Source organism: Pipistrellus kuhlii, unplaced genomic scaffold (assembly GCF_014108245.1).
Source record: "Pipistrellus kuhlii isolate mPipKuh1 unplaced genomic scaffold, mPipKuh1.p scaffold_m20_p_23, whole genome shotgun sequence".
Lineage (NCBI taxonomy): Eukaryota > Metazoa > Chordata > Mammalia > Chiroptera > Vespertilionidae > Pipistrellus > Pipistrellus kuhlii.
The window spans coordinates 6647653-6667266 of NW_023425522.1; the positions used below are offsets into that span (position 1 = coordinate 6647653).

At 36.5% G+C, this 19614-nt stretch overlaps 1 protein-coding gene across 1 annotated transcript in view; it reads left to right on the forward strand.

The window, feature by feature from the left end:
- The first annotated feature begins 11882 nt into the window (after positions 1–11882).
- LOC118726891 (myosin-8) overlaps positions 11883–19614 on the forward strand; it is a 29497-nt gene continuing 21765 nt past the window's right edge. Inside the window, exons 1-11 of the mRNA XM_036452188.1 lie at positions 11883–11926; positions 13407–13641; positions 14277–14420; positions 14504–14660; positions 17425–17452; positions 17545–17659; positions 17750–17842; positions 17963–18026; positions 18683–18781; positions 18874–18977; positions 19193–19331. Of these exons, the coding sequence (XP_036308081.1) occupies positions 13438–13641; positions 14277–14420; positions 14504–14660; positions 17425–17452; positions 17545–17659; positions 17750–17842; positions 17963–18026; positions 18683–18781; positions 18874–18977; positions 19193–19331 (1147 nt within the window). The 5' untranslated portion in view covers positions 11883–11926; positions 13407–13437. The remainder of the gene's footprint in view (positions 11927–13406; positions 13642–14276; positions 14421–14503; positions 14661–17424; positions 17453–17544; positions 17660–17749; positions 17843–17962; positions 18027–18682; positions 18782–18873; positions 18978–19192; positions 19332–19614) is intronic.

The window sequence follows — 19614 nt, forward strand, 5'->3', positions numbered from 1 at the left end:
TATTTATATAGCATTTGAGAGCGTCCACTCTCCCACACCACCGTTAGCTACTATCAATTTTTTTGTGTGTGTGTCAACCTGATACGTTAAATATTACTAGCTGTTATTTGATCTTGACCTCCTGAAATTATGTTTTAAATTTATTGCCCATTTATATTGCCTCTTCCACCAATTGCCTTTTGGATATATTTTTTATTTACATATATCTCTTTTTCTTCTTGATTTAAGAATTTGCTTTGTCTAGATGCTTAAGACTTTAATTCATCTGGAACTTATTTTTACAAATGGTGTCAGGGAAGAACTTAATTTAATATTTTTTTCAAATGGTAAGTCTCAACCTTCCTTTCCCCCTAGTGATTTGAAACCTTTATAATACACTAAACTGCCATTGTGGTTTATTTGTCTTTGTCAACTTTAATTTTACACTGTTTTAATTACCATATTTCTAAAATATGCTTGATGCCAAGTAGGGTTGCTTGTTATTTCAATGTCTGGTAAAAGATTATTACTCCCTGAAACTTGTGTTCTTTTGCTACAAATTCTAATGTCGCAATTCCCCATCAAGTTGTATTTCTAAGCTATTACTTCTAAATCTGTTCCCTTTCCATGAAAAATTACCCCCAACCTCAAAAAATTCAGTTTATTTTTAACTGTCATGGTGTAAATAAATTTAAATGATTCTTGAACTTCTAAAATTATTTCTATTTCTCTAGCAGCAAGCACAGTCAAGTCTACAACATAAATACCTCTTGATTTCATGCCTCTCTTTTCTTTTCCAAGAGCTGTTGCATAGTTCAGGTCCTCAACGCTTTCCTAAAATAGTACAGCAACTGCTTAAGTGAGTTCTTTATCTCTGTCTCACTCCTCCAATTCATCTTCCACGCTGCTACCACAGTTGTCTTAAAACACAGGTCTTATGATATCAGTTCCTTGTTTAAAAGATTCCAGTGATATCCCATGACTCACAGTGACAAAGGCCTACTTCTTACATGATTTTAAATAGAGTGGTAACAGCCAATATTTAACAAATACTTTCTACATTGCCAGATACCTGTGTTAGATGCTTTACACATATTTCTCATTGGATACTCACATTAATTCTGTGAGATGATGAAAAATTATTATTTTCCTTGAACAAAAGAACAAACTGAGGCTTACAGAGGTTAGGTGACTTGCCTAAAATCATACAAAATAACACCTGGCTAGTCACATTGATATTTAAAACATGGTGCACATCATAAAAACAATTCCAGATAGTTTGTTGCTTCTCAATAATACCTACCAAAAGAGGATCTCATAATGGATATACATAGCCTATCTAATATAAGAGTAATATGCAAATTGACCATCACTCCAACACACAAGACGGCTGCCCCCATGTGGTCAAAGATGGTTGCCCCCATGTGGACACAAAATGACCACCACAAGATGGCCATCAGGAGAGGGCAGTTGGAAGGGGCCAGGCCTGCAAGGGAGGAGAGTTGTGGGCGATCAGGCTAGGAGGGGACAGCAGTTAGGGGGGACCATGCCTGCAAGGGAGGGCAGTTAGGAGCGATCAAGCCTGCAGGGGAGAGCAGTTAGGGGTGACCAGGCCAGCAGAAGAGGAAAGTTGGGGGGAACCTAGGCCTGCAGGAGAGGGCAGTTAGGGGTGACCAGACATGCTGGAAAGGGCAGTTAGGGGAAAACAGGATAGCAGGGGAAGAGTTAGGCATCAATCAGGCTGTTGGGGGAGTGGTTACAGGGTTCTTCAAACTACGGCCCGCGGGCCACATGCGGCCCACAGAGGAGTTTGATCCGGCCCGCCAGGTTTTTTGGGCAGTGAGCGCAGCCGAGGTGTTACAGTAGGAATTAGTAGTTCATATAGTCCGGCCCTCCAGCTCTCTGAGGGACCGTGATCTGGCCCCCACTTTAAAAAGTTTGAGGACCCCTAGTAGGGGGTGATCAGGCTGGCAGGCAGAAGAAATTAGGGGCAATCAGGAAGGGAGGTAGGTGAGCAGTTGAGAGCCAGCAGACCTGGATTGTGAGAGGGATCCCACAAGGAGTCCCAGATTGGAGAGGGTGCAGGCTGGGCTGAGGGACACACACTCCCCTGCACGAATTTCATGCACCAGGCCTTTAGTGTGTGTGTGTGTGTGTGTGTGTGTGTGTGTGTATAATTGATTTCATAGAGGAAGGAAGATGGGGAGAGAAGAACATCAATGATGAGAGAGAATCTTTGATCAGCTGCCTCCTGCACATCCCACACTGGTGATTGAGCCCATGACCCAGTCATGTGCCCTGACTGGGAATTGAACCATGACCTTCTGGTTCAGAGGTTGAGTCTCAACCACTGAGAAACACTGGGCGGGCATATTATGGATTTTAAAAGCAGCTGCTTGCATTATAAAAGATAGATGTAAGATAAAATAACTTAAAAAGGGTGAAAATAAAGGTATGGAAAAAGATAAACCATGTATATACTATAAAAAAATAAAAGCAACTATAGCAAAAATAGAATTCGGGGCCGAATAATACAAAGAGTGGCAGAGATCATTCATATTTTATTTTTTAAAGATACAATCTATCAGAAAGATATAATGATGATAAATTTATGTGGAGTTAGAAACCATCTTTGAATTATATAAACAAAATCTGAAAGATCTGAGAACCAATGTAATAGAGGATTTCAACTCATAACTACTAGAAAATAAGAGATCAGGTAGAAAAAGCTAAAATCATAGATGAATGACATAATATAAAAACTCGATCATAAAGGTATGAAATTTTATAATGAACAATGAGAAATATAAATGCTTTTCAAACAACTAACATGCACATTTTCAGTGAAGATGATATCACTCTTTGATAAGTGAAAATTCGGTCTGAGTGGCCCAAAAAAATCTTAGATATTATCATAAGATTTGATTCCCCTCTAAACTCAACTCCATCTTTAAAAATATCTTATTGCTCTTCTTGTAAGGGAGAAATTAAATTAAAATTTATTTAATTAAAATCTTATTTCTTAGTATTTCATTTCTTAGGGAGAAATTAAACTTAACTAATGAATTTAATTTAAGTAATTTTTTCTACCCAGTGGGCAGTAACGAAAAAAAGAAAACATAGTAAAAACAACAACACAAAGATCTAAAACAATCACAAAAGTTTGAGCCATGTTGGGAAAAGAACATTTAGAATACCTATTAAGGACATACAATATTCTGGTAACTGTTGTTGACTCTGAGGAGAAAAACAAAATAGTTGGTGGAAAGAAATGTGAAAAAGGTTTTCACTTTATGTTCTGTGCTTCTAGAATTTTGAAGCATGTAAATGTATATACTACATAAAAAGCAGATTCTATATTTTTTCATTTTTATTGAACTTATTGGGTGACACTATTTAATAAAACCATATAGGTTTCAAGTACAACTCAATAAAATATTATCTGCATATGAGAAACCTGAAGAAATAAGAGAAAGAAATGAATAAAATTAAAAGCAAAATACAATAAAATTAAATTATATAAAGAATAAAGAGGAATAGATAACTACACAGGAGTTTTTCATTATAAGAGGTATGCATAAAAATGTCAAAAATCTAAAATCATACATGAAATCGGTCGTTTTCTAGGAAAATACAAAATTTCCAAATGGAACACACACACACACTGAACAGTAAATAATAATAAAATGTTTATCCTCCAAAGAAGCCAGAGCCCAAAAAGTTCCTGAAGGAACTCTAGCAGACTGTAATGGAACAGATTATTCACATCCTAAACGCACTGCTGTAGAAAATATAAACAAATGGGAAGCGACTCATTTTACATGATGAGTATAATCCTGGCATCAAAACCAGAAACGGATAGCAGAAGGAAAGAAAACTATGGCCTAGTCGCATATAAATTCAGATGCAGAAGTCCCACATAAAAATTGTAAACTTAAAGCAGTAGGGAATTAAACAATATTATATCAACAGATTTTATTTCATGAACTCCAGGACAGTAAAATTGAGAAAACCTACCACAAAATTCACATTACATAATTCATATACCATAAAATTCACTATTTAAATGTACAATTCAGTGGTTTTAGTAGATTCAAAGTTGTGTAACCATAACCACTAATTCCAGAACATTATATCACTTCAAAAAGAAAATCAGTAGTAGTCACTATCCATTCTCCCCTTGTCCCATCCTCTGACTACCACTAGTCTACTTTATGTCTCAGTAAATTTTCCCATTCTTAACATTTTATATGAATGAAATAACCAAATATGGCCACATTAATCTGGCTTCTTTCACTTAGCATTGTTTTATTTTATTTTATTTTTTGTAAATATTTTTACATTGATAAGGAAGGAAGAGGGATAGAGAGATAGAAACATTGATGAAGGAGAACTATCAATCAGTTGCCTCTTGCACAACCCCTACTGGGGATTGAGCCCATTACCCAGGCATATGCCCTAACTATAATAGGAATCAAACCAGTGACCTCTTGGTTCATGGATCAACACTCAACCACTGAGCTAGCACAGTGTTTTAAAAACTAATCCATGCTGCATCATGCATTAATACTTCATTCATTTTTATTGTATGAATAAATTACATTTTGTTTATCCATTTGTCAATCGATAGACATTTGAGTTGTTTCCATTTTTTGGTTATTAAGCAAAATGCTGCTATAAACATCTGTGAATAAGTTTTTGTATAAGCATATTCTCAGTTTTATTGGGCATATATCTAGAAATGGAACAGCTTAATTCATTTTTATTATCAAAATTATTGGCAAACTAGTCCAGCAAGGTGGCTCAATGGGTTGGAACATCATTCTGTACACCAAAAATGTTGTGTTGTGGGTTTGATTTCTAGTCCGGGCACATATCTAGGCTGGGGTTCTATCCTCTGTCGGGGTACATATGGGAGGCAACCCATTGATGTTGCTCTCTCACATCAATAAACATATTCTCAGGTAAGGATTTTAAAAGTTTTAGCAAACTATGTATAAAGTATATAGCAAATATACTTGATAAAACATTAGATGCAGTCCAATTAATGTCAGGAACAATATGAAATCACTTATCTTGTATAGACTATATATATATGTATATGTATATGTATATGTATATGTATATGTATATGTATATGTATCCTGGTGCCAATAATATATTAATACTATTCAACATTGTCCTAAATGTCTTAGACAATGCAATAAGAGAATGAAAAGTAATGTATAAATTAACAACAAAAAAGAAGGTACAGATTTGTGATTATTTGTGCATAATACATCAAAAACCCAAGAAAATCAAATAAATTATTAGAAGTGATAAGGTAATTCATCAAGGGGGCCAGATAAAAGATAACACAGAAAAATCAATAAACTTCAGAAACACCACTGATCTGTTAGGGTCTGTGTTTGTATGTAGGTAACAGAAAATCTGAGTAAACAGTAAGCTTATAAATACTATAATTGTTTATTAGTTGTTTATTTCTCTTCACGTAACAAAATTCTTCTCATGCATATCAAAGCTAAGGTCTGATATTCTCTTGATCTTTGTTTCAAGGCTATAGCTCCAGCCATTACATCGGCTTTCTACACAGGAAAAAAGGATGAAGGAAAAGGGAAAGGTAGTGCCAGAGGAATCTGCTCTCTTTTCTAAAAGAGCTCCTCTGAAAGCCCTGCCTGCTTGCATTTCATTAGCCAAAAAAGCGTCACATGGGTATTTGATGCAAAGAAATCTGGGGATTGAAGTTTAGTTGGCATATTGCTGCCACAAACAAAAGGGAGATTGTGAGTACATAAACTTATCTGCCACATGCCAGTAAAAACAAGTAGGAAGAATAATAGGAAAAATAATCCTGTTAACCACAGCCACACAAAAAAGCCTACAAATTCTTAGTAATGAACCTAATTAGAAATATAGAAGACATTCCTGAAAGAAAAAAATCACACTAGGATCTTAAGAAAGGCTAAGTGAACTAAGTCAGACCAAAAACGACAAGAACAATATGATTTCACTTATATGTGGGATCTAAAACAAAAAGCAACAAACAAAAAAGCTCATAGGTGCAGACAATGAATAGTGGTTAGCAGAGAAGGAAGGTGCAGGGAGGATGGAGAGGATGATCTATGCGAAGTACAAAGTGACAGAAAGAGACTTGATTTCAGGTGGTGAGCACACAATAGAATATACAGATGTTTTGTTATCAGTTGTACTGAAATTTACATAATGTTATTAACCAATGTCACACCATAATAAATTAATAAATTTTTAAATATATATATATATTTTATTGATTTTTTACAGAGAGGAAGAGAGAGGGATAGAGAGCTAGAAACATCGATGAGAGAGAAACATCGACCAGCTGCCTCGTGCACACCCCCCACCGGGGATGTGCCTGCAACCAATATACATGCCCTTGACCAGAATCAAACCTGGAACCTTTCAGTCCGCAGACCGACGCTCTATCCACTGAGCCAAACTGGTTTCGGCAAATTTAATAAATTTTAAAAACTACAAAAATGTTGTAAGAACATAAAAAGACTTGGAATAAATAGAAAAATATATCATACTTATGAATTGAAAGACTCACTATTATAAAAGTTATCAACTCTCATTAAATTAATTCAATTTAACCCAAATCAAAATCCCAACAGATTCTCCACAAAATCTAATGCCAAATTTCATACTAGAGTGTAAGAACTGTCAAGACAACTTTGAAATAAATGAATAATTGGGGGAAAGCTGCCCTGCCCTATCAGATATCATAATATGTGCTATTGGCAGCAAAAAATGCGATCCAAAAGCAGATTATTCTCTCTCTCTCTCTCTCTCTCTCTCTCTCTCTCTCTCTCTCTCTCTCACACACACACACACACACACACACACACACACACACACACTGAGCTAGATTACAAATATCAGTATTTTCTTTAAAAACATTAGTTTGAAATTATAGAACAGATTGTCTGGTGCAGCTCAGTGGTTGAGCAGCAACCCATGAACCAGGAATCACTGAGCCATAGGTGGTTTCAATTTTTAATTTTTTTAGGAAGTGCCATACTGTTTTCCACAGTGGCTGCACCAATCTGCATCCCCACCAACAGTGCACAAGGGCTTCCTTTTCTCCACATCCTCACCAACATTTATTATTTATAAATTCATTATTGTTATGATTATTTTAACATATTTTTATTGATTTCAGAGAGAAAGGGAGAGAGAGAGGGAGATAGAGACATCAATGATGAGAGTCACTGATTGGCTGCTTCCTGCATGCCCCACCTTGGGGATCAAGCCCATAACGCGGGCGGGCATGTGCCCTTGACCTGAAATGAATCCATTGCCTTTCAGTTCACTGGCTGACACTATCCACTGAGCCAAAGCGGCTAAGGCTATTATTATTATTTTTTTAATCTTCATTCAGGGGTATGTTTTTTATTTATTTTAGAGAGAGAGAAAAGGTGGGGGGGGGGCGAGAATCAATGTGAGAAACATCTATCGGTTGCCTCCAGCATGTGCCCCAATCAGGGATTAAACCTGCAACTTCAGTATAAGCAATCAAACCCACAATCTTTGGATGTATAGGATGATGCTCCAATCAATTGACCCACACTAGCCAGGGCATGAGTTATGGGCTCAATACCCAATAGAGGGCATGCAGGGAGACAGCCGATTGATACTTGTATCTCTCTATCCCTCTTCCTTCCTCTTTAAATATCAATAAAGACATATTTATTTTAAAAAGAAGCTATAGAACATGTTTATGGCCCTGTGTTAGGGAAGGTCTTCTTTTACAATACACACAAGAAAGAAAAAAGAAAAAGAAAAAGAAACATTTCTATAACTTTGGCAAGAAAAAATTTAAGCTTCTATAAGACTCAGATGCAAAGTTAAGATTATCAGACCAAGAGAAACCTTGGAGGAAGGGGTGGTGGAAGAGAGTGAAAAGGGAGTGAAAAAGGAGACTCATGTAATACTTTAAACAATAAAGAATTAAAAAAATAATTACAATCTAGAACATATATAAACTTTTAAATGAATAATATCAAAATACTTCAGGAATGAAGGGAACAGGTAAGGGTATATATGAAACAAGACTGACCAGGAACTGCTAATTATTATTGCTGGGTGAGTATATAATGGGTTCATTATAGTATGCTCTCTATTTCTGTATATTTTTAAATTTTCCCCATATTTTTATTTATGTACTAACATAGGAAATGATTCAAGAGTATAGAATAACAAAAGCAAGTTGATAAATATGTAAACTATAATACTATTTATAATATATTTTAACTATCTATGTTATATATTTTCTATGGGTTGACCATTTTTCTTAGGACAATTTCACAGAAAAATATGCCCAGAAAAGGTCTGGAATATTACAAAACTAAACTGAGATTGGTGGTTACATCTAGAAAGAAGGTGAGTGTTCACCAAAAAGGAATTTTAGCCTAATTTAATAGGCTTTACTATTTCATGAAATTAAAATACACGAAATCAACACAACTGCATTTATTTATCAAAACTAATGGAAATGTAATTGTTCCACATTTTGTTTGTGGTAGTAGTACAAGGACCAATACACATGAAAAACTCATAGAAATAAATTTTATTGTAAAGTTGAAATTTTCTTTTAAATAAAAGCCGCCACCCCCAAACACACACACACACACACACACACACACACACACACACACATAACCATCACTTAAAAAGGGTTATTTTTAGTATGTAGAAAAATATACCTGATATTAAAAAAAAGATTTTATAAGGTATATAGGAATAGATTTAACCAAGGAGGTAAAAGACTGGTACTTGGAAAATTATAAGATACTGAAGAAAGAAACTGAGGAAAATAAAATACTAAGTGGAAGCATATCCCATGTTCATGAATAGGAAGAATTAACATCATTAAAATGTCCATATTACCCAAAGCAATTTATAGATTTAACACAATTCCTATCAAAATACCAAAGCCATATTTCACAGAACTAGAACAAATATTCTAAAAATTTATATGGAATCACAAAATACTCCAAATAACCTCAGCAATTTTGAGAAAGAACAAAGTTGGAGATATCATGCTACCTGATATTAAGCTATACTGCAAGGTTATAATAATAAAAACAGCATGGTACTGGCATAAAAACATATAGATGGGTCAATTAATATCTGACAAAGGAGGCAAAAATATATAATGGGGTAAAGAAAGAGTATTAAATAAGTGGTGTTGGAAAAATTGAACAGATACATGCAAAAAAATGAGACTAGACTACCTCCTTACACCATACATAAGAATAAACTCAAAATGCATTAGACTTAAATGTAAAACTTGGGAATGTAAAAATTCTGGAACAAGACACAGGCAGTAAAATCTTGGACATTTACTATAACAATTATTATTTTTTCTGATATATCTCCTTGGGCAAGGGAAACAAAAGAAAAAGTGAACAAATGGGACTATCTCAGATTAACAACTTTTTGCACAGCAAAAGAAACCATCAACAAAATGAAAAGACAAACCACTGAATATGAACTTATTTACCAATGATGCATCTGATAAGGGGCTATTATCCAAACTTTATTTAAAAAAAAAAAAAACTCAACTCAAAACAAACAAAAATAACAAACAATCCTATTAAAAAATGGACAAAGAACTTGAATATACACTTTTCCAAAGAGGACGTACTGATGGCCAATAGACACATGAAAAGATGCTCAATGTTACTAATCATCAGAGAAATGCAGATTAAAAACACAATGAGAGAAAACCTCACGCCTGTTAGAAAAGCTATCATTAAGAAATCCACAAATGGCCCTGGCTGGTGTGGGTCAGTTGTTTGGAGCATCATACCATACTCCTAAAGGCTGCGGTTTTGATTCTTGGTCAGTGCACATACCCAGGTTGCGGGTTTGATCCCTGACTGGGGCATCTACTGGAGGCAACAGATATTCGATGTTTCTCTCTCACATCGATTTCTCTCTCTCTCCTTCCCACCTTCCTTCTCTCCCTAAAATCAATAAAAAAATATTCTTGGATGAGGATTAAAAAGAAGAATAATGAATCCACAAATGAGAAGTGTTGGCGAGGTTGTAAAGGAAAGAAAACCCTTGTGCACTGTTGGTGGGGATGCAGATTGTGGCAGCCACTGTAGAAAACAGTATGGTATTTCCTTAAAAAATTAAAATTGAACCACGTTATGACCCAGTGATTCCACTTCTGGAACTAAATCCAAAGAAACCCAAAACACTAACTTGAAAGAATATATGTACCCCTATGTGCACTGCAGTGTTATTTACAATAGCCAAAATTTGGAAGCACCCCAAGTGTCCATCAGTAGATGAGTGGATGAAAAGCTGTGGTACATTTACACTGGAATACTACCCAGCTATAAAAACAACAAGCAAATAAACAACAACAATAAAAACACACGAAGGAAATCTTACCTTTCTCCACAGCTTGGATGGACTTAAAGGGTATTATGTCAAGTGAAAAAAGCCAGTCAGAGAAAAAAAGTACCATATAATTTCACTTATATGTGAAATCTAATGAACAAAATATACAAACAAAATAGAAACAGATTCATAAGATACAGAGAACAGTCTGACAGTTGTCAAGAGGTTTGTGGGGCTAGAGGGCTGGGCGAAATAGGTCAAAGGAGTAAGCAAAATCACACACACAAAAAACACACAACTCATGGACTAAAACAACAGTATGGAGATTACCAGAGGGAAGGGGGTTGCTGGCAGGTGGAAGAGCATAAACAGTGGATAAATGGTGACAGAAGGAGACTAGATTTTGGATTGTGAGTACCCAATGCAATATGCAAATTATGTATTACAGAATTTAATACTTGAAACCTATATAATTTTATTGATCAATGTAAAGTCAATAAAAAAGATTTTAAATTTTTAAAATTAGGCTATAATTTGTCTAAAGAATAGGGTATAAATTACATTAGTGGTATATTAATTTTAAAAGTAGATAAGACATATATATCCTATATATGTGTACATTTTATGACCCTATTTATATGTCTACGTATTTTTTAATTATTTCATATTGGCATTATAGACATGTTTCTCCTTGCTTATTTTTTCTACACTGAATAAATATTATTTTCTAATGAAATAATAATTTTTTTCAATGTTGAATAGGTAGGCACTGACCCAATGGTGAAAACTCAGTGTAGGATTTCCTCTCACACTGGCTCTACTGCCCAAGTTGAGACTCCAAGGATGAGCCTGGGCAGTGACCCAAGGGAATGAATTGGGGGGGGTTCCTGTGATAGCAAATAAGGAAAAGTGGTTGGGGCCCTGACAGCAATTGTTGCTGAGTATCTGATCATTGAGTTACTGCAGGCATGCATGGAAGAATTTGCCAAAACGAATATAGCTCTTAGGAACTTACTTTGAGGCCCCACCAGGCAGTCAAAGATTACCTTCCCAGCATACTAGAAAGTCTTCTTTGCCGGCAGAGAGGCCCCTGTAAAATTATTTATAGGAGATTGGTTCACATACTCAAAACGATATGAATACTTCTAATTATATCCAAACATGCCAAATGTCAGTACAAATTATGCTGAGGGTTCATGTTGCCAAATGTTTTGCCCTAACAAAGAGAAGATAGCTGCAGCATCAGCACATTAGTCCCTATATAAGCACAACAGATCCTGCTGCTTTATCTCCAAGATCCCGGAGGTAAGTGATGGGGGTCTTGGGGCTTGAAGGATCCTGGGGGGCACATGCTTGCCACATGATCCAACTCTGAGCATGAAACTCTTCCTCCCAACTTTGACTTTTATTTTCATAGAGCTAAGCTTTTGACCAGGGAAATTTTAATTCTGTAACTACTTTACTAGAATTTCAGAGCTTAGCAAATTGAAAAAATAATTGTTGTTTTACAGTGTGAGACACTTCTGAACCTGCATTTTCATCTGGAACTCCAGAGGTAAGACACAGCTTTATTCATTTATTGATGACACGGGGAAGTTATTCTAATGAAGATGAGAATGGCTCTTAATTAAACACCATTTCTATGTTTTTGCAATTATGTTAGATGGTGCTTCCAAGTGAGTGGCTGCTTATAAATGCTAACAAGTCATATTTCCAAAGCATCTTATTTTCAGAGACTACTTTCATTTCCAGGAATAAAAGACCATTTAGGCCAGAATGAATTGCGACAGTGAATTCTCAGCTGCACTTAGATCTGTCTAGGAGCAATGGCCTATCCCATGCCAACCTCCTCCTACTGCAAAGTGTTGAACAATTAAACATTTTACCAAGATTTTTTTAGGCACCTGGACAAATTCTTACCTAAATATTTAGCAAACAAACATCTTGTTAAAACCACAATATTTCAGCTACAATTCTAATAATTCACTGATGTTGGTTTTTTAAAAGATTGATTATTGTTCATTAAAAAGCCACAAGTACTAATATTACACTCACAGAGTGCTAAATACAATACCTAAACTGGAAGAGCTCCAGTCCTTCCTCAAACAATATATACCTGAAACTAAAGGAAGATTCGATCTACCTAGCACACCCATGTTGCCGGCCCTATCAGTCAATCACAGGACAATGGCTTACATGTATGGGGTGAACTCTTAAAGTTTTGTCTCTTTTCTTTTCCTGGATGGAAAGAAAAGCAGCTGTGGAATTTATGTGGAAAGAAGGGGCCTTCTTCATGCTGATGTTCTCATTTCTAACAGATGAAATCTCTCATGCCAAAAAGAATGTCAAAGAAGCTTTGGTGTTAAGGCAATGCTAAGTCTCTTGGAAATAAACCAAATGACAACAAACCCAGAGTACTGAGAATTTATTATGAGGTTCTTTAAACGACCCACTGAGAGAGATAACCCCAAATATTAACATAAAGTGGGTGTTAAAAATAATTATTTGCCTTATGAGTTTTTAAAAAGCGGCCAACTATAAAGACAAGGATGTTTCTGACAGTTTTGAACACATTAATCTTCATGTGCACAAGACAAACTTTCCTTCCGAATTCTATGATTTTCCTAGCGTATGGCAGATGAAAGCATACAGGGGGAACAGTAAGGATTAAAAAGTGACTGTTACTATAAAACAACCCACCAACTGTTTTAGCTATAGATATTGTTCCAGTTTAGAGATTAAAATGATGCATGGATTCCATTCTCACTCAATTATAGGTACTCAAGCCCTGAGGATCAAGTTACATACACTCTGGGAAGGCAATTTTCAAAGTCCTAAAAATGAAGTCTCAAATAACAATCTCATCCCACACCAGTCCTGTGTTAGAGTTTCTGTGTTAGGACACTGATAACCACAGTTTGAAAGAATAGTTACAGCCTAGGCAATAGAGGCTCAGCATTTCTTTCCCATCAAATCGTAATGCACATTTTATGCCTTCTGGTTTCTATGTTCCTTCTGTCCCATTTCTTTCCCAGGACAGGATCCCCTGCTAAATAAATCGCAGCCATGAGTTCGGACGCCGAGATGGCTGTTTTTGGCGCAGCCGCTCCCTACCTTCGAAAATCAGAAAAGGAGCGGATTGAGGCCCAAAACAAGCCCTTTGATGCTAAAACATCAGTCTTTGTCGTGGAGCCCAAGGAAGCCTACGTGAAGAGCGTCATACAAAGCAAGGATGGAGGAAAAGTAACTGTAAAGACAGAAAGTGGAGCAGTAAGTAAAAACCTGGAGAAAAGCTTCCTGTTTTATTTCTCTATCTCCTCTGTTCCAGTTGAAGCTTTATGAAGCTTTACTGGGTAGGAATCTCTAAGCCTATAGCCAATACAAGCATCCTTGTAGTTCATTTGAGAACATCATATTTGGAAGCAAAAGAAATTCTCAGCAGTAATCTCATTTCCTGCCTTCCCAACTCCCCACAGAACTTAAACCCACTAGTATGGACCTCTAGCGTTTCCCTTCAATTCCCCAATCCCCACATTTGGGAGAATAAAAACTAACTTCTATCAAATGAAGTATTGCTTACTAAGTTAAATAATATATTAATATCCCCATTACTGCCCATAGAAATTACTTGTAATGAATGGCAAGGAAAAATAAAAAATGCAGCCTATCAGAATAAGAGTGAAAGGACATAACCTGGTAAACCTGGGAGGGGGAATGTGGGAGGAAAACATTCTTTTTTAAAAGTTCGTCATAGGAAACAGATTTTCTTAGCATCAAACTCTGAAAAGAATATTTTTTCATGACTTGCAGTGTCTGCAAGTGTAGGTTATAACCAAAACAAGCAGACACACACAAACCCTATCTCCAATCGTTAACACAAACTGGTCTCTTACTTTACTCGCCAGACTCTAACTGTCAGGGAGGACCAGGTCTTCCCCATGAACCCCCCGAAATACGACAAGATCGAGGACATGGCCATGATGACCCATCTGCATGAGCCTGGAGTGCTGTACAACCTCAAAGAGCGCTACGCAGCCTGGATGATCTACGTGAGCGCCCTTCCACATCTGTTTATTGTTTATCTCTCCGAGTAAAAACATAACTTACATGCTGCGTTTTCTGATTTTCTCAGACCTACTCGGGCCTCTTCTGTGTCACCGTCAACCCCTACAAGTGGCTGCCGGTGTATAACCCTGAGGTGGTGGCTGCCTACCGAGGCAAAAAGCGCCAGGAGGCCCCACCCCACATCTTCTCCATCTCTGACAATGCCTATCAGTTCATGCTGACTGGTGAGTGAGTGATTCATTTATTTACAGAAATGTGGCAACTGAATTTTTAACAAACAAACAGATTTTATCTGGGCCTTGATTATAATAATACACTGCAGCCACAAGGGGCCTCACTGTTTTCAAAGAACGTTCAGAGCCATAATGACAAATGTTCTTCCCAGCAGCTAGCCATCTCTACTTTACAGATGAATGAAGGGAAGGAAGCTCACTGGTTCACTGATCAGCCAAGTTCAGCCAGCGAGACACAGGAAGCCAAGTTGAAACAATTAACAGAACTCTGTAAACATGTTTGCTTTCCCATGATTTTTATTTTCTGATTTGGATAGAAAAATGTTCCAAGAGAGCCTTTGTAGATATCCACATCCAGAGCGATCAAGGAAAATAGTTAGCAGCTATAGCTAGAAAGCTTTGTGAATTCTTATCTTTAAACGGCACAGTTAATATTGCCAGCCTTAGGGGTGAAAAGGGGTGAACTAGAGAGCTATGACTCTCCTCCCAAAGATTTTGATGCACTTTCCTATTAGAATGAAAGAAAATTAAAACCACTCTTTCTTTGAAAATATTTTTTGAAAATGACTTCAAAATCGGTTATTCCTGTCTTATCAAAGTACAAACAGAAACCTTTGATATGCATTATAGGCCCAAATACAGCATTAAAATCTTTTATCTTCACACAGCAAATTTATTGCCTTAGGAAATGGTCTAAATTCCTGCATTTCCTGTTGGTCCATGGGATCTGAGTAACTGCCAGAGGGTTTTGTTCTATTCTGTTGCATTTGTTTGGTTGCACTTGTTTTTAAATTGTCCTTTTAAGGTGAAGAGAGAAAAGAATTAAAAGGGAATCTTCCCTCACTAACTGGCCAGCAGTTCTATAAGGATTTCATGCCAGTAAACTGTTCTGTGGTTGTCCACAGAAGCAAACTACCTTCCAGAATTTATGCACATGCTGGCTCATTTCAGACGTCTAATACTCAGCAGCTGCACTAACACTGCCACCCCCAATATCAAGGTCCCCCCAAGCTTTGGAACTGCTCCAAATTCAAGATTACTTGTGGTTTTCAAACATGATTTACGTATAAAACCAAGGAAACTGTGGCCTTGGACCCGGTGATGTTATTTTAGCATTGCCAAGAGACTACAACATTGCTTTCTTATCTAGGCTCCCACTGGGTGTGATGATGATCTATCATGATTTTTCTTCTACTGAAAAAAAAAAATCAATCTGAAAAAGTTCCAAAATCTGTAAATACTTCCCTGGATTAAACTTTAAAGTTCTCTAAAATACCTATCAATACATCTAAACAATATCCATATTTGTATCTGTTTCTCTGAATAGATTTTTAGATTTGAGAATTCTCTAAAATCTATGATCTATCATAGATTAGTTTTCACATGTCAGAAGATTGGTATAAATCAACTTATCTTTCATATAACTAGTGACAATTTTTGTTTTTAATATTTAAAAATGTATATGAAATAAAAAATAAAAGTAAATGATAATGATTTTTTATAAAGCATTTTGGAATCCTTCAGCAGAGAAATTCTCTTAAATCCTGAGGATTTTTATATTAGCAGTATCTACCATAAACTTGATAGGCACATATGCCCCAGACACTATTATTAGTCCATAGCATTCTCTCCAAGAAACAGAATGAATCCAGTAGATAAGTGGTGGATAACTAGCCAGACAAAAGTTGGGAATGTATAAACTCATATGAAAGCATACAAAGGATATCTTTTCCTAGATTGGGAGGAGAGGGGGATTTTTCCCCTTTTATGTGAGATAACTAGTTATTAGTGACCTGAGAATAATTTTGAAATAATTTCTACTAATATTAGCCCTTAAACAAATAGCTGTGCTGATCTGAGGTTGTGCTTATTTGTAATAAAAGTGAAGTAAATCTTTAAAACAACGCCTTCTAAGACAGGTAAATGAACACAAACACAATTCCAGAAACCTTTCTTATTTCATATTACCAGCAGTCAAACAATGGTATCAAGAACTGAGAGGAGGACAGGTAGCAGAAAAATATATAAACTAGAAGTTAAAAGACCTGAATATCTTTGTCCTTAACAAGCTATGTATAATATTTATTTAAAAAGTCACTTATTCCATTCTGGGTCTCAGCTCCTTTATCTGTTAAACTTCAAAATTCTATGTTTCTTACTGAAGTATTTACATATGAAATTATATGATGCCTGGGGTTTTCTCTAAAACAATCTAGTGAGATATGGCCGGCAGGGGTAGGGTGGGAGGGAAGAGGTATGGATTATATAAAATTGACCAAATGTCTGGCCAATATTGCTCAGTGGTTGAGCATCAACCCATGAACCAGGAGGTCAGTAGAGGATACGCAGGAGGCAGCTGATCAATGATTCTTTCCCATCATTAATGTCTCTTATCTCTTTCTTTCCCTTTCTCTCTTTGAAATCAATAAAAACATATTTTAAATAAAATGACCAAATGATAATAATTGTTGAAGCTATATAATGGGTATATGGGGATTCTTTATTGTCTCTACCTTTGTAGATGTTTGAAACTCCTGTAATATGTTATAAAAATTAATAAAATATGAAAAATATATGATTATTTGCCTCTCTTTTTCACAAATTTTACTCCAAGAGGCAAGTACTATATTGGAGGCTAAACAAAACACAAAAATTATAGGCAAGATCTTCAAAATGTGAAAAAGGACAAGCTGTATTTGATCTGAACTAATTCAAAAAATATTCATATTGACTGGTCTTGATTTCTCTTTCACAGATCGTGAGAACCAGTCCATCTTGATCACGTATGTGATATTTTTAATCTTCTCTGTTTTTGTGTTACCTTAGATGTTAACAATGTGAGCTGTGGTTCTGATCTCTGGTTTCTATTTGACAGCGGAGAATCTGGTGCAGGGAAGACTGTGAACACCAAGCGTGTCATCCAGTACTTTGCAACAATTGCAGTTACTGGGGAGAAGAAGAAGGAGGAAACTACTTCTGGCAAAATGAAGGTGAGTCTAATACTCACAGTCAGAATCAAGACAGCCGAGGTCTCAGGAAGTGGGGAGCCTCAGATGTGAGCACTGCACTTGCCTTTGCAGGGGACACTGGAAGATCAAATCATCAGTGCCAACCCCCTGCTGGAGGCCTTTGGCAATGCCAAGACCGTGAGGAATGACAACTCTTCTCGCTTTGTAAGTATCTTGGTCACAGAGGGGTTTCCTCAGCCTTTAAATGTCAGAGAAAGCATGTTTAATTATCATTTCATTGTGTGCTTCAACTTTTTAATATTAAATCATCTTTCTCTTTTCAAGGGTAAATTCATTAGAATACACTTTGGTACTACAGGGAAGCTGGCTTCTGCTGATATTGAAACATGTAAGTAACAGGACTATTGAAAACCAAAAGAGAGAGAGAAGTGATTTCATTAACTGGGATATTTTGCAATAGTTAGTACACACTGAGACGGCTGCCAGTGTTGCCTTTGAGCCAATGCCAGGCTTATCCGTGATCCACTGTGTGCTCCATTTACCTCAATCTCAGACTGATGGTTCTGAAGCACATTCTGGAATTGCTGCCTCAGAAGCAACTATGACATTTTTTTTCTAGGGCTATTTATGTGTTCCCAAAAGTTACCTTTCGGTTTACGAAATATCTCTGTGATTTGCTCTTGATTTGAACGTAGGTAAGTGTTTCCAAGGAAGCTTCTGACCTCAGAGTCTGAGGTGATCTAAGGAAGGAAGGGATGCTAAGAATCAATTATAATACAGAGGCCACAGCTCCTCATAGGGAACATTTATTTTTGCTAGAGCAGCTATGCTTCAGTCTCTGCTTTTAAATGGTAAGAACCTTGGGCAGCTGCCATGTATATTTGAAATTCATTATGTATCACCAAAAGGATCGGTCACCAAATAGAAATCTCAAGGGAGCCTATATAATGTCCTCAATTGTAGCAAAGACACTAAGATTCATTTACTATCTCAGCAGCATTTATATTTTCTTCTAATTCAATGTCTATTGCCATTTTTTTCCAGATCTTCTAGAAAAGTCCAGAGTTACTTTCCAGCTAAAGGCAGAAAGAAGTTACCATATTTTTTATCAGATTACTTCCAATAAGAAGCCAGAGCTGATTGGTAAGAAAGATCTTAAATTCACAGATGAAAGCTAATCTTTTTTATTAACAACTTGTAATGTACAATTTGCCTCCTGAATTCTATGTACCCAGAAATGCTCCTGATCACCACGAACCCCTATGACTATGCCTTTGTCAGTCAAGGGGAGATCACAGTCCCCAGCATTGATGACCAAGAAGAGCTGATGGCCACGGATGTAAGTCTCTCTCTCTCTCTCTCTCTCTCTCTCTCTCTCTCTCTCTCTCTCTCTCTCTCACACACACACACACACACTTTTAAAAAAATCCATTATGAATGGGAATGACAATAGCAAACTCATTGTAGCTATGGTTACTTTAGGATATAGTACAAACTCTCTTAAGTGATAGTCTCTTCTGCCCTAATCTTTAGCCTCTCATTTTTTCCCGGCAGAGTGCCATTGACATCCTGGGCTTTACTCCTGAAGAAAAAGTGTCCATCTATAAGCTCACAGGTGCAGTAATGCACTATGGGAACATGAAATTCAAGCAGAAGCAGCGTGAGGAGCAAGCTGAGCCAGACGGCACAGAAGGTACCAAATGAAGCTCCATCTGGGTTCAAATTAGAGAATATGGCAAGAAAAAAAGCTTATTCTCAACTCAAATCTCCTTTTAGTCAGACTTCTGAAGGACATACACATATTTATACACACTTATACCTTGCATGCTTTCCTCACCCCTGTTCCTTCTTCACATCTCTGTATTTCTATCCAGCCCAAATAAGTTAAAATGAATCTTAATAAGCCATTTATAAGAAGAGATATAAGAAAATCACAACCAGGGGGAGGAGGGAAGATCATTAGAAAGAGAATGAGA